The 13,022-nt window shown below is 35.9% G+C and overlaps 1 protein-coding gene across 1 annotated transcript in view; it reads left to right on the forward strand.

Annotated features, from left to right (window-relative positions):
* LOC111061265 (integrin alpha-PS2) overlaps positions 1 to 13,022 on the forward strand; it is a gene marked incomplete in the record, with an annotated part of 223,220 nt that overhangs the window by 206,754 nt on the left and 3,444 nt on the right. The window contains 6 exon segments of the mRNA XM_039441193.1: positions 460 to 706; positions 2,769 to 2,938; positions 5,000 to 5,175; positions 6,662 to 6,753; positions 7,590 to 9,405; positions 12,005 to 12,255. Of these exon segments, the coding sequence (XP_039297127.1) occupies positions 460 to 706; positions 2,769 to 2,938; positions 5,000 to 5,175; positions 6,662 to 6,753; positions 7,590 to 9,405; positions 12,005 to 12,255 (2,752 nt within the window).

The following is a 13,022-nucleotide window of genomic DNA, read 5'->3' on the forward strand; positions in this document are numbered from 1 at the left end:
AATCGATTATTATACAGTAACATTTCCTTTGTTGATCAGAATCGATTGAAAAGTCAACTTCTTTTGTCGATTATATGAACACATGTAATGTTGTAGAAAAGGGACCAGTTGTCATTATGGAGTTATAACATTGCCCTGTTTTTATGTTTGAATAGGCCTAACTCAGTCATTTTTCAAGATATCAATCTGATTTTTTTAAATTGTTTTTTAAAGTCTCCTTTATTTAGGAAAAATGATATCTCAAATTTGATTTATTGAGACAACTGGTCCCTATTTGCTTTCCTCAATATGGGGGTTGATCAAGGGGGCGCCGGCTGCGCCCTAACTCCGCCCTCCTAGGTAAAAATAAAGGCAGCTATTCTATTCTATTCTATATAGAATTACTGTTTGAGATTTGTTCCTAAAAAACGTTTGTAACAATAATTAACGAATGAATATATCTCTCTGTTTTTTTCTCAGGAGTGTAAAACGCTACCTCCTGGGTTCGGGAGAACGACTGATGATCGACGTTTACGTACAAAATGAAGGGGAGGATTCGTTTGAGTCAGTTTTGGACATGCATGTGCCCGAGGGACTCAATTATGTGAATTTTGAGAGGGTGGATGCCACAGACAGGGAGATACTCATCTTGTGTTCAGCCCCTAGCTTTTTGAACAATTATACACTGCATTGTGATATTGGAAATCCTTTGCCTAGAGAGAAGCATGTGAGTATTATGGAGTTGATGTTTATAATATTATTCTCTCATCCTGTTTCTCTTTTCTTCTTCCTCCTTTCTGCTCTTCCTTCACCTCATCTTTCTACTCCTCCCTCTCTTCCTTTTCCTCCTCTTTCTTCTTCTTCTTCTACCTCCTCTGTCTTCTTCTTCTACCTCTGTCTTCTTCTTCTTCTTCTTCTTCTTCTTTTTTTCTCATTCTTCTTCTTCCTCTGTCTTCTACTTCTTCTTCGTCATCTCATCTTACTTCCTCTTCTCCTTCAATTTATTCACTTCATTCCGTCCTCCTCCTTCTCCTATTTCTCTTCTTCTTGAGAACCAAGGTTAGTATCTTCTCATCTTACTCCCTCCTTCAACTTCTCCTCCTTGTCATCCTCTTCTCCTTCTCCTCACCACATTAACTACAATCTTACTTCCTCCTCTTTTTTCTTCAACTTCTCCACCTCATCATCCGTTGTTCCCCTCCTCTATTTCTCGTCCTCCAACCACCTCCCTCTTTCTGATTCACCTCTTCCTTAGACCTCCTCCCTCCCCTTTTCACAATTTTTGTACTTTCTCCCACTTCTGTTTTCCATCAGTTTTTCTTGGGCTCAACTGACACTTACGTGACTCAGGTGGAGAAGAGACTGGACTCTAGGGAGAGCATGTGTTTGCAAATGGTGACGTCGCGGAGACTAGAATCATAGAGAAACAATAGCATAAGTAGATATCCCTTTAATTGTAAATTTTTACTGTTTTGTTGGAGTGATGGTGTATGAACAGCACAATTTGAGAAACTACCAGCGTCACACAGCTGCACAGAAAAGAACTACGTGGGCTATCGGCTTGAGATAACAGTAAAAGTTGCGACATAAACGCCCTATACCATGGCATACCTACTTATGCTATCGTTTCTCTATGCTAGAATCGACTGGTCTGAGTGTCACCATTTGGGAACACTTGCTCTCCACTAGAGTCCAGTCTCTTCTCCACCTGAGTCGCCTAAGTGTCAGTTGAGCCCCACAACTTACTCACTATTTCCCAATGACTCAATAGCCTTCTTCTTTTCATCTACTTTGTATTTTGCTATTTAATCATTCATCTATTTTTAAGAGAAGTTTCCTTTCATATGAGAATAACCTCAATCGTATTTTCTTCTGATGACGGATCAATTCATCAGTTTTTATTATTTATATCATACTGTTTCTGGGAAAAAAATTATCATTGAATTCTCAAAGTGTCAATGGGTTTTTTAGTGCATCAAAACTGTTTTCTTCTTCCCTGTAAAAATCTGAATAAGCAACTCTGGTTTGCGCACAGGCATTTGTCGTATATGATAAGTTTTATATAAGTATTTTCTTTCAAGAACACTTCACTCTCATGTGCTGCTTTTTAACAAATTAATAAAAACTATATAAAAATCTTGAAGTACTCTTTATTTTTTAAAACTTTAAAATGGATCAACAACTATAGTGAGGTCCACATTATAATGGCAGTGTGTGATTAGCAATGGTGTTGCTATTCTTGTCTATCATTCAACAAAGCAGATGGCGCTATCTCTTTCACGCATTGCGATGTTGCCACATCGTTTATCAACAAAAGTAAAATTAACTAATTGACAAAATATTTATCTCGATCATGGAAATTTATTATTACATCTTCAAAAAATATATTTTCTTGACAAATAAAATATGATAAACTATTTTCAACAATAATGAACAGTTAAATTGATGAGATATAGCAGTATCAGCTGTTTGGGTGGCAAGGCTGAGATCTGGCAACCCTTTTTTCCTATCTCCCATACACAAACATTATAACCTGGACCTCACTATAGTTTCGACCCTGACTCAGGTCATTTTCAAGTTCAAATAGTTTTTATTGATTTGTCTTTTCTCTTATATGATAAGTTATTGTGCTTAGTGGTTTCATGGTAATATTCTTTTTGTTGATCTTTCTCTGATACTGTGTTTGCGTACAACGTTTTGACTTTTTAATACGCATTTTTTGTGGAAATAAAAAAACTCCCTGTACGTCTAAATAATATCATATCAATACATTTTATCTTTGTTTGCAGGTTCACTTCAGGGTCCTACTGCAGCCTTTCTACAAGGAGGGAATGAAACAGAGATTCGAGTTCTCAGTCTCAGTGAACAGTTCAAACCCCGAAAACAAATCTTCATCACACGATAACTACCAAGAATTCACGGTTCCCATTTGGGTTGAGACTGACATACTCTTATCTGGGTGAGTGTAAAGAGACATAATACCGTACACTATAAATTAAGTCAGCACATGACTAACATTGGGGTTAGAATAGAATATAATTTTACTATTCTTGTCTGACATCAGACAAAGAGAAACTGATTTGTACTCTCTATAAGTTCAAATTTTATAAACATATCTACTAACAAACATAAATATGAAAGAATATTATGATAATATGAAATAAGATTATTATCAAGTACCATATCTTAAATCATGATTGTACCTCTCTCACCATCGACTTCGTACATTACATCAATGTATTCAATAATATATCCTGTTGCTCTGTAATTTTTGCCGACCATCAAATCTATATTTCTCATACCTCATGGTTGTGAAACAAAACTCAATATTAACTCTGTATCATTTTTTCAGATAATATTCTCTAATTTATAATAGTGAGTAGGTTTTTGAATTTGTATTAAAATTTTTAAAATGAGTGCAATATTTCTAAAGTTTTTAATTTATTGTGATACATTCTGTGATTCATTTAGAGTATAACATCAACATTCAAAATTCAGAGTTTTAAATCATCATTCCTGGACCGAAAATCAAGTGACGAAGCAGTGTGTGATTACATAACCTTATCTTTTGGACAACATTAACATTTTATCAAACTTTTTGGAGAGAAATAGTACCCTACAGGCTCAGCCTAGTTTTTTTCCAATGTCATAATCGTATTATGATTATATTTTTTTTATACAATAAATGAAGAAATAAATAATGAATAAAATTTTCTATCATTATTCACCATCAATTTTAATTATAATTTCAATGATAATTTCTCCAATCACCCATTTTCTCTATTTTTTCACAATCATCTCCGTATATCTCAATAATTTTATTACTAATTTGTACTTCATAAAAGCTTCCTACCAATTTTATTATCCCATATCAATCAATTATTGATTACTAGCAGGTAACCCGTGCTCCGCAAGGGTCTATTATAAAACTTGACGTAATGAAATCTTGAAGAATTGAAAATTGGGCTATAACCATCCACGGTTAATTACGAATCTATATGCAAAATATCAAGTTGATCAGTTGAGTAGTTGAGACGTGATGATGCGTTGAACATAATTTTCCTATCCTGTGAGTGTATAAGCCAGTTCTTTCCTCCAATAGAAAGTATTCTATAGATTTGATTATTGAATTAAAGGCTAGATATTGACAAACTACAAAGAATAGAGAAAGCTGTTGTGCAAAGGCTAAAAATAAACTTTCTACTGGTGATATTATTTTGCAAGGGTCTATTTTTACATCTGATAAACAGAAAACTTGACTTACTGGTATTTTGAAGAATTTTAAATAGACCTATAACCATCCTCGGTTAATCCATATGCAAAATTTCAAGTGAATCAGTTGAGTAGTTGAGACGTGATGATGCGTCAAACATGATTTCCTATCTTGTAAGTGTATAAGCCAGTTTTTTCCTTCATTAAGTATAGATTATAGAAATTAATAAACAAAATAAAATCTTATAGCACTCTTTATTTTTTAAAAAACTTTAAAAAATAAAGGGTGCTATAAGATTTTATTTTGTTCTATTAATTGAAAAGTAGTTCATATGTGAAGTGTTTTTATTATAGAAATCATATTCTAGTACCCTCTCCATACATTTTTATATGATCACAACTAGTCTCAAGCGTCAAAAATACAATCCACTATTATTTTTATTCTTATCTTCCCCCATCATTTTGGTAGAGAGTTAGTGGGGAGGATATTTTTAATATTCTTTCCGAAGAATGGACATTGATATGTCCAAAGCTCCGCCAATTTATGTAGATGCATTACAATATTATCTATAGTTATTACAAATTGCTTTTTCATATCATATACAGTTCAATAATTATTTTCTTAGTCTATATTATGTAAATTCATCTATAATTTTGCTGTATTGTAAGCTATTGTATATAAGTGTATAAGCCAGTATATATTGTAATCTACATAAATAAAGTACTCAATCAATCAATCAATCAATCATTACCAATGTATCTCCAACAATTTTTTCAATAATATCACATGTTTTTCTATCTTTTTCAGATCTTCACAACCTGAGGATATCCACTATAACACGTCACTCTATAACGCAGTGAATATAACACAGGAGAGTGAGATAGGGCCTCAGATAGTGCACACTTATAGCATCCGGAATAAGGGACCCTCGGATATAGTACAGGCTGAAGTGTTATTTTTATGGCCTTCCTATACATTGGCTGGTAAGATTTATTATTTTATTGTCAATTATTTTCGAACCTTTAGTGAGATCAACGTTATAATAGCAGTGTTTGTTAAGCAATGGTATTGCTAACCTTGTATATCATTCAAAAAAGCAGATAGCGCTATTTCTTTATCGCTCTGCTCTGTTGCCAGATCGTCTTCTAACAATGTAGAATTAATAATCAATTAACATAATATTTCATCCTAATTATGAAAATTCTTCATGAAATGATTGGAAAATATGATATCTTACTTAATCAAATATTAATGATTATCATAAACGAGAGAGCCAGATCGTCTTTAAACAATGTAGAATTGACAATTATCAAAATATTTCATCTTAATAATAAAAATTCATTACGAAATAATTGAGAAATATAGTCTTCTGCTTAATAAATGTATTGAGTATTTCAAACGAGAAAGAAACAGTTAATATAAATCAATAAACCTGTATCAGCTACCGTCCATAGAAGGCATTGACAAGACAGAGGATCGGCAACGTTGTTCTGCCATCTTTCTTTACTGCCATTATAACATGGACCTCACTATAATTGCTGTCAACTGTATTGAATTATTTTGATAACCTTATTATTTCCTGAAATAGATTATGCAATTACTTATTTCATTGTAGGCTAATCTTTATTATAAATCATAATCATTCCATTATCTATATTGTATCTACTATACTAGTAGTTCTGTGAACAGTAGACCTCACGCAGTATTCTCATCCACAAGTACCTGATTGAAACTATAGACCTTATACAAATACAGCAATAGACTGGCTTCTCCACTTATCTGTATAATCACTTGTCAGCTGATTTATGATGAATAATTCTACAGTCTGATATTCACTCTAATATTGGCGTATGAAGGAGGCTCCTTTTTCCTTTTATATTATCCTTTGGATGCAAAATCTCCAAAAACCTTGTATATACGTCGACGCGCAATTAAAAAAGGAACATACCTGTCAAATTTCATGAGAGTCTATTACCGCGTTTCGCCGTAATTGCGCACCATAAAAACATTCAAACATTAAGAGAAATGCCAAACCGTCGACTTGGATCTTGGACATCACTTCGCTCGGTCAAATACAGTTGAGAACTGGCTTATACAGGAACGGGATAGGAGAATTATGTTTGACGCATCATCACGTCTCAACTACTCAACTGATTAACTTGAAATTTTGCATGTAAACTCTTAATCAACCGAGGTTGGTTATAGGCCTATTTTCAATTCTTCAAGATTTCATTACGTCAAGTTTCAAAACAAACCCTTGCGGAGCACGGGCTTCCTGCTAATAGTTATCTGAGATTTCATAAGAATAGCAAATAGTTGAACGGATGAGGTATTTCAATAGCTGATTAGCAATACTCCGTTTTCAATCAATTTTTGTTTGACTTCTTCAGGAATTTCATCATTCCTCAATTTGTAGTATTATTTTTTCAAAATTTATATATTATATTCAACATTTCCTTCGTATTTCAGGTGATCATCTCCTTTACTTACTTGAACAACCCGACACCAGTGGACCAATCAGATGCGAGTATGTACCTAATGTGAACGAGGAGAGAGTCAGGGTAAGAATCAGATTGATATTTTATCCTATTTTGACCTTCTACTATTTTCACAATTTCTACTATTTTATTTTTGACATTCAAATCAACGATCGAATTTTCCAAGGACAAGCCCAATAAAATGAGATTCAAGTTATTGAGCCAGTGGATATGATAGTTAGGCCTAAGACTACACAGTGTATCCAGTATAGAGTTGCCAATTGATTTATAGAGTTAGAGCCAATCATGTATAGAATCATTACAACCGCTCCTATGTTAGGCTACTATGATTCAACTCATACTCATGACCTGTTATTAATTATTGTTGACTTTTGTTGGTCAATAATAGATTTTTATCTCAGATAAACTTTATTCGCCATGGGAATATATCTCACCATGATTTAATGATGGGTTTTCCTAATTGTTGAGAAGAAATATCTTCGTATATCAGCATGTCTCTACATAGTCTAGAATCAATTAAGCAACTTTTCGGAGTTGGAAAAGGATAAAGCCATCTGCTCCGTCTAATGACAGACTAAGATAACAATCCAATGTTAATAAGATGCTGATGCTATATATGATCTGAATTTCTCACTATGGATAAATTACAATAATTTCTCACTCCATTAATAACAAGTGTCGTGAGTAATATATTCAGGCAGTAAAAGTCCCTCTCACATGGACTTCACTAGGTGTTTGTGATGGGATTGTTGAATGTATAGATATGATTTTTATATCAATAGAGAATATGTATAATGTAGAATAATAAGAGAGAAAATGATATTCACATTTATTAATGAATTTATCAATGATATTCATATTGATTTCAATTTATTGAATAAATTCTTTAAAATTTTCAGTTGGATAAAAGGAGGAAAGCCTACCTACAATCTGGAAACTTTGGTGTACAAAGTGGTCTGACATCTTCTGGCTCAGGACTAACCATTGAGAAATCACAATCATCCTCCTCCTCCTCCTCCTCTGGCACCTCATCCGGTCACTCCTTCTCCTCCTCCTCCTCTTCTTCTTCCTCCTCCTCACACGGCAGCAGGAAGATTGGAGGCAGTCGAAACAGCTCAGGAAAACGAATCGAACTGACAGCCGCAGAAAGACAAAAGTTGGAGGAGGAAGCACTAAAGAGAGAGGAAGAGGAATTGTTGGCTGAGACAGAAGATGGATCCTACAGACACAACAAGAGGATCAAACAGAAGAACAGGAAGGGAGAGGAGGGCTCCAGGGAGGAAGCTCGAGGTTCGAGGAACAGAGGGGAAGGTAATGGACGTAATAGTGAGGGAACACAAACTTTCCAAGAACGGGGCAGAACTGAGACCAGCAGTGGAAGTAGAGTGACAAGTTCTGGAGAATCTTCTGGAAAAAGGATCGTGGAAGAAGAGATTGCCAGAAGTTATGGGGCAGGTGGTGTGTACAACCATAACCGGGATGGGTACAACAGAAACTTTGAGACAAACCGTTCCGGAACAGCTGATTCTAGACATTCAGGGTCCTTCGGGACAGGAAGCTCATATGATACGAGGCACTCAACATCCCAAGGGTCAGCAACATCTTCAGGAACATCTTTTGATGCAAGAGGAACCTCTGGAACAGCCTATGATTCCAGAAACTCTGGGACATCCAGTCATGGGTCATCTGGTGGTGCATATGACTCGAGACACTCATCAACTGCCCACCATGAGTATGGTTTCGATGATGAGGCAAGACGCAGACAGTTTGGTAATGATGCCTCATCCACAAAGACCCAGATTGATTACTCAGGGTCATCAAATGTCAATGTCATTCCTGAGGATCGCAAACATTACAGCAAAGAAGAACATCATTTCCACAACTCATCATGGAACTCCAAGGATGGTGGACAGCCTAAGGTGCATTCCTCATCTAGCTGGAGTATAAATTCGGATGGTGTGGTGAGAAATGGGAGTTCCACAGATTTTAACGCAAGAGGTACAACTACTTTGGAGGAGGATCTGAGGAACATTGGGATCAACCTGTCAAACAATGATGCCACAAACACTAGGAAATATGTGACAGAGGAGCATAAGGAGACAAATACAACCTGGGGTACAAATACTAGACCAAGAACCTATGAGACAACCAATTGGAGAGTTGATGAGAACGGGAATGTCCGAAACGGTAGCTACACAAATGTCTATGAAGATGGCGCAGTAGTGCATAACTATGGGGAACAAGGTGGGGGTGCTGTGGAAGGTCACAGGTATTCAGGTTCGTCTTCAGATCACAGGTATTCGGGAGCATCTTCAGGTCAACAGGGGACAGGTTACACATCTTCAGGAACACATGCAACATCTTCAGGTTCCTATGATGAACAACACCGTTCAGGATCTGAAAATGCAAGAACCTCTTCTTCAACCTATGGCAGTTCTTCAGGGAGTGGTTCCTCTGCAAGAGGTAGTTCTGCTAGAGGATCTAGTTCTTCAGGAACTAGTTCATCTGCAAGAGGATCTAGTTCAGCAGGATCTAGTTCTTCTTCAAGAGGATCAGGATCTTCACAGTTTGATAGTTTGGGAGCTATTGCAAGAGGTCCAGGTCCCAATGATGGAAGGGCGAGGACGTATACGTTTGATGTGAACAATCAAGATGGCGGCGGTCAGGGGAGGAGTGAGGAGGAGAGGAGGCAGGAGGAGAGGAACAGAAATTCTGGTGAGTTAGAGGATGGTTTTTTTCTATATGGAACAGTTCATTAATTATCCATTATACATATTTATCCATCTATACACATATCAAATGTGTTATGGGACAAAAATTTGAATCACATGGCATTCTTCTCATCACTAGGTTTCATTTCTGTGATCATCATGATGTATCATATATATTAACTAGCCGTCAGGCTCGCTTCACTCGCCATATCCGTCTAGCCAGGGGGGCTCCGCCCCCTGGACCCCCGACTGGATCGTCCAAGAATGAGATCAGCAGGCTCGCTTCACTCGCCTGCATTTTTCATTTGAGCATTTTTATCATATGTTAGAACAATCCAGTCGGGGGTCCAGACTAAACGGATATGGCGAGCGAAGCGAGCCTGACGGCTAGAAATATAATATTCCCAGGATTGAAGTAGCAGTGCCCAATCAATTTTTCCGCGATAAATGCATTTAAATCTTCAACTTGGTGCCACCTAACAAAGTCAACTCAACTTAATGCCAACCTGACAAAATTATTAATTTAGTTGCCAGTTAACAACTGTTTCGAAGAGGTACTCTATCTAGATTATAGTTCTATAGTAACATATGATATTGAAATTTCAATTATAATTGAGAGATTGGGAGAAGAAGAATATACATGCTAAAAGACGAACTTTAACCCTTAAAAAACAACCCTTAGAGTTAAAATATTGCCAAAAGATTTCTTAGTGCGCCTCTAAAGGGCCAATTGAACATACCTACCGAATTTGAACGTTTTTGGTCCGGTAGATTTTTAGTTATGCGAGTGAGTGAGTGAATGAGTGAGTGCCATTTCGCTTTTATATATATAGATTTAATGCTACATTGTATTAATTTAATGTCACCATCAAATATCATAGTCTTCATCTGTTATGTGATGCTTAGGAACTATAAAGCTCTGCACACAAATGGATTTTTGTTGGTTCAAAATTCACCGTCCATATGAATTCTATCAGATTGAACTGAACTTGACAAACATCATCTGTTTAATTTAATAGAATTTATAAGGACAACAAATTACCGTACGGACAAGAATCGATGTGTGTGTGTGCGGGCTTTATAAATCATTTCTGTAACTGCTATCATAGAGCTCTTCTTCATTGTTATCGTATGTTACATAATATCATCCTTGTATTTTTCAACACTGAAGTTCATAATTCATTTGGAAGTTCATTGCTCAACATCTGAGTAGGAAGTTCACATTGCTAATCAAGGAAGGAAATACCTCCATGAGGCTCTGATATTACTGACTCTTTTATTTTCTCTTTCTAATGACTACACATAATGAAATTGATTCAAATGTAATAGTTTCCATTAGTCTATTATTCGATTGAATGATGCACAAAATACAATCCGTTAGAATGATTGGGGAAGGACTAACAGGCAAGTCCAAAACTGTTCTTCACTCGATTTTTGATTCATACACTAGTCCAAGAAGTAAGTGGCCTAATGTTTCATTCACTTTTTAATTTGAGTCAAATTTCCAGTTTCTGAAAACACTCACAAATATTTGAGAATGTTCACTGCAAGATACTAGATTGTAGTTCCTTCTTCAACAAGGCAAAGAAATTAATTATTGGTCCCCAAATGTTGAAATAAATGGCGAAACCTTAGAATTAGTGGATGGCACAAAATTCTTAGGCCTTGATATTGATAGCAGCTTATCATGGGATAAACATGTTTCTCAGGTTGTAAAAAAGATATCCCCCGGCCTTTTTGCTTTGCGACAATTGACAGATATCTGCAGTATACAGACAATGAAATCCCTGTACCACTCTTTAATACATTCTCATCTGGCATACGGACTTGCTATCTATGGAAGTACAACCAAGAGTACATACTACATACTATTAGTACATACTATTACAACAAAAAAGAGCTCTCAGAAATAATAATGAAGTTAAAAATATTAGACTCAGTAAAACTCGTTTTTCCACAGTTTGGAATCTTAACAATATATTTTTGACGTAGTCATGTACTTTGAAAAATACTCGTCAACAGGATCACGAAACGAAACACATGGCTACAACACCAGATTTGGAAGGATCGAGGAGAGGCATAGATTGGATTTCTTTAAGAAAAAAACATTTTCCATGGGGAGAAAATTTTTCAATATACTTCCTAGAGAGTTGAAAGAAATAGAGGAGGTTAAATACCTACAAAAAAATTGAAGGAATATTTGGTGGGACTATCCCTATACTCTTTGCAGAGGTATGTCAATTTGACTGCAAGATTTTAGAATCTTGTTTTTTATCAAAATTTGTGACTTCTTTATGTGTAAAGGATGATTTTTGTGACGGTAATTATAATTCTTGTTGTAATTTGACACTGTTCAGATGTATTTTGTGCATTTTGATGAATAAAGAAATTTTCAATTCAATACTCAGATGGAATGATTCTGGAACTTCTCTATCACGAAGGTTGGATACTTTTATGAGAGAAACGTTGTTCACAATATAGGTCTGTACATTATTCGGTTCAGCTTTTCATAGTAAGCTATGATTGCTTTTTCATAGTTAGTATATTTATATGTTTGCATATAGAAAGCTCATAGGTTTGATAAATAATTTTTTTCTCAAATAGTTCAAGAACAACTCAATACGAATCAGCTGATAGCAGAGAATACTGGGCTAACAGAAGGAGAGGAGGAGGTGCAGGAGAGAGAGGAGGAGAAGAAACAAATCGTCAGTCTTCTTCTCACTCCACCAGTGACTGGAGAAGTAGTCAAGGTAGCGGAGGTCAAGTCCATGCTTCTTCTGGAGATAATATGGAGACACATGAAGGCAGTTATTCGTCATCTAGCTATCACCACGACTACTCTAGTCGGAATCAGGTGAGTGTCGGTCAAAGTTGATGGTGGTTAAGTTAACGGTGATTAAAAATTCATAAAAAGTCGCTGACATGGAAGAAGTTTGAATTAACGGCGGTTTAAAAATTTATTTACTCTATTTCGCAGACTACCAGACAACTCTTGTCGGAATCAGATAGGTGCTGGTCAAAGTTGACGGTGGTCAAGTTAATGGTAGTTAAAGGTCAATGTATTCTACTACTCCGACAAAGTACTGTAGTTGGAATCTGATGAGTGAAGGTCAAAGTTGATGGTGGTTGAGTTAACGGCAGTTAAAAGTTGATGTACCTACTACTTGGACTAGGAACTCTTGTTGGGAACTGATTAGTGTCGGTTAAAGTTGACGGTGATTAAGTTAACGGCGAATAAAAGTTAATGTATTCTACTACTCCGACAAAATACTCTAGTTGAAAACTTATGAGTTGAGGCCAAAGTTGACAGTGGTTAAGTTAACGGTAGTTAAAAGTTAATGTATTCTACTACTTGGACTAGGAACTCTTGTAGGAATCTGATGAGTGGAGGCCAAATTTGACTGATTAAGTTAACGGCGAATAAAAGTTAATGTATTCTACTACTCCTGCAAGACACTCTAGTTGAAATCTGATGAGTTAATGTGAGAGATAACGATGGTTAAGTTAACGGCGGTTAAAAATCCATCAAAGTCTTCTATCCTAATTGACGCCCATAAAACCCATAAAATACCACGGAAGAAGTTTGTATTTAACGGCGGTTAAAAATTCATCACAAAGCTA

Source organism: Nilaparvata lugens, chromosome 14 (assembly GCF_014356525.2).
Source record: "Nilaparvata lugens isolate BPH chromosome 14, ASM1435652v1, whole genome shotgun sequence".
Classification (NCBI taxonomy): Eukaryota; Metazoa; Arthropoda; class Insecta; order Hemiptera; family Delphacidae; genus Nilaparvata; species Nilaparvata lugens.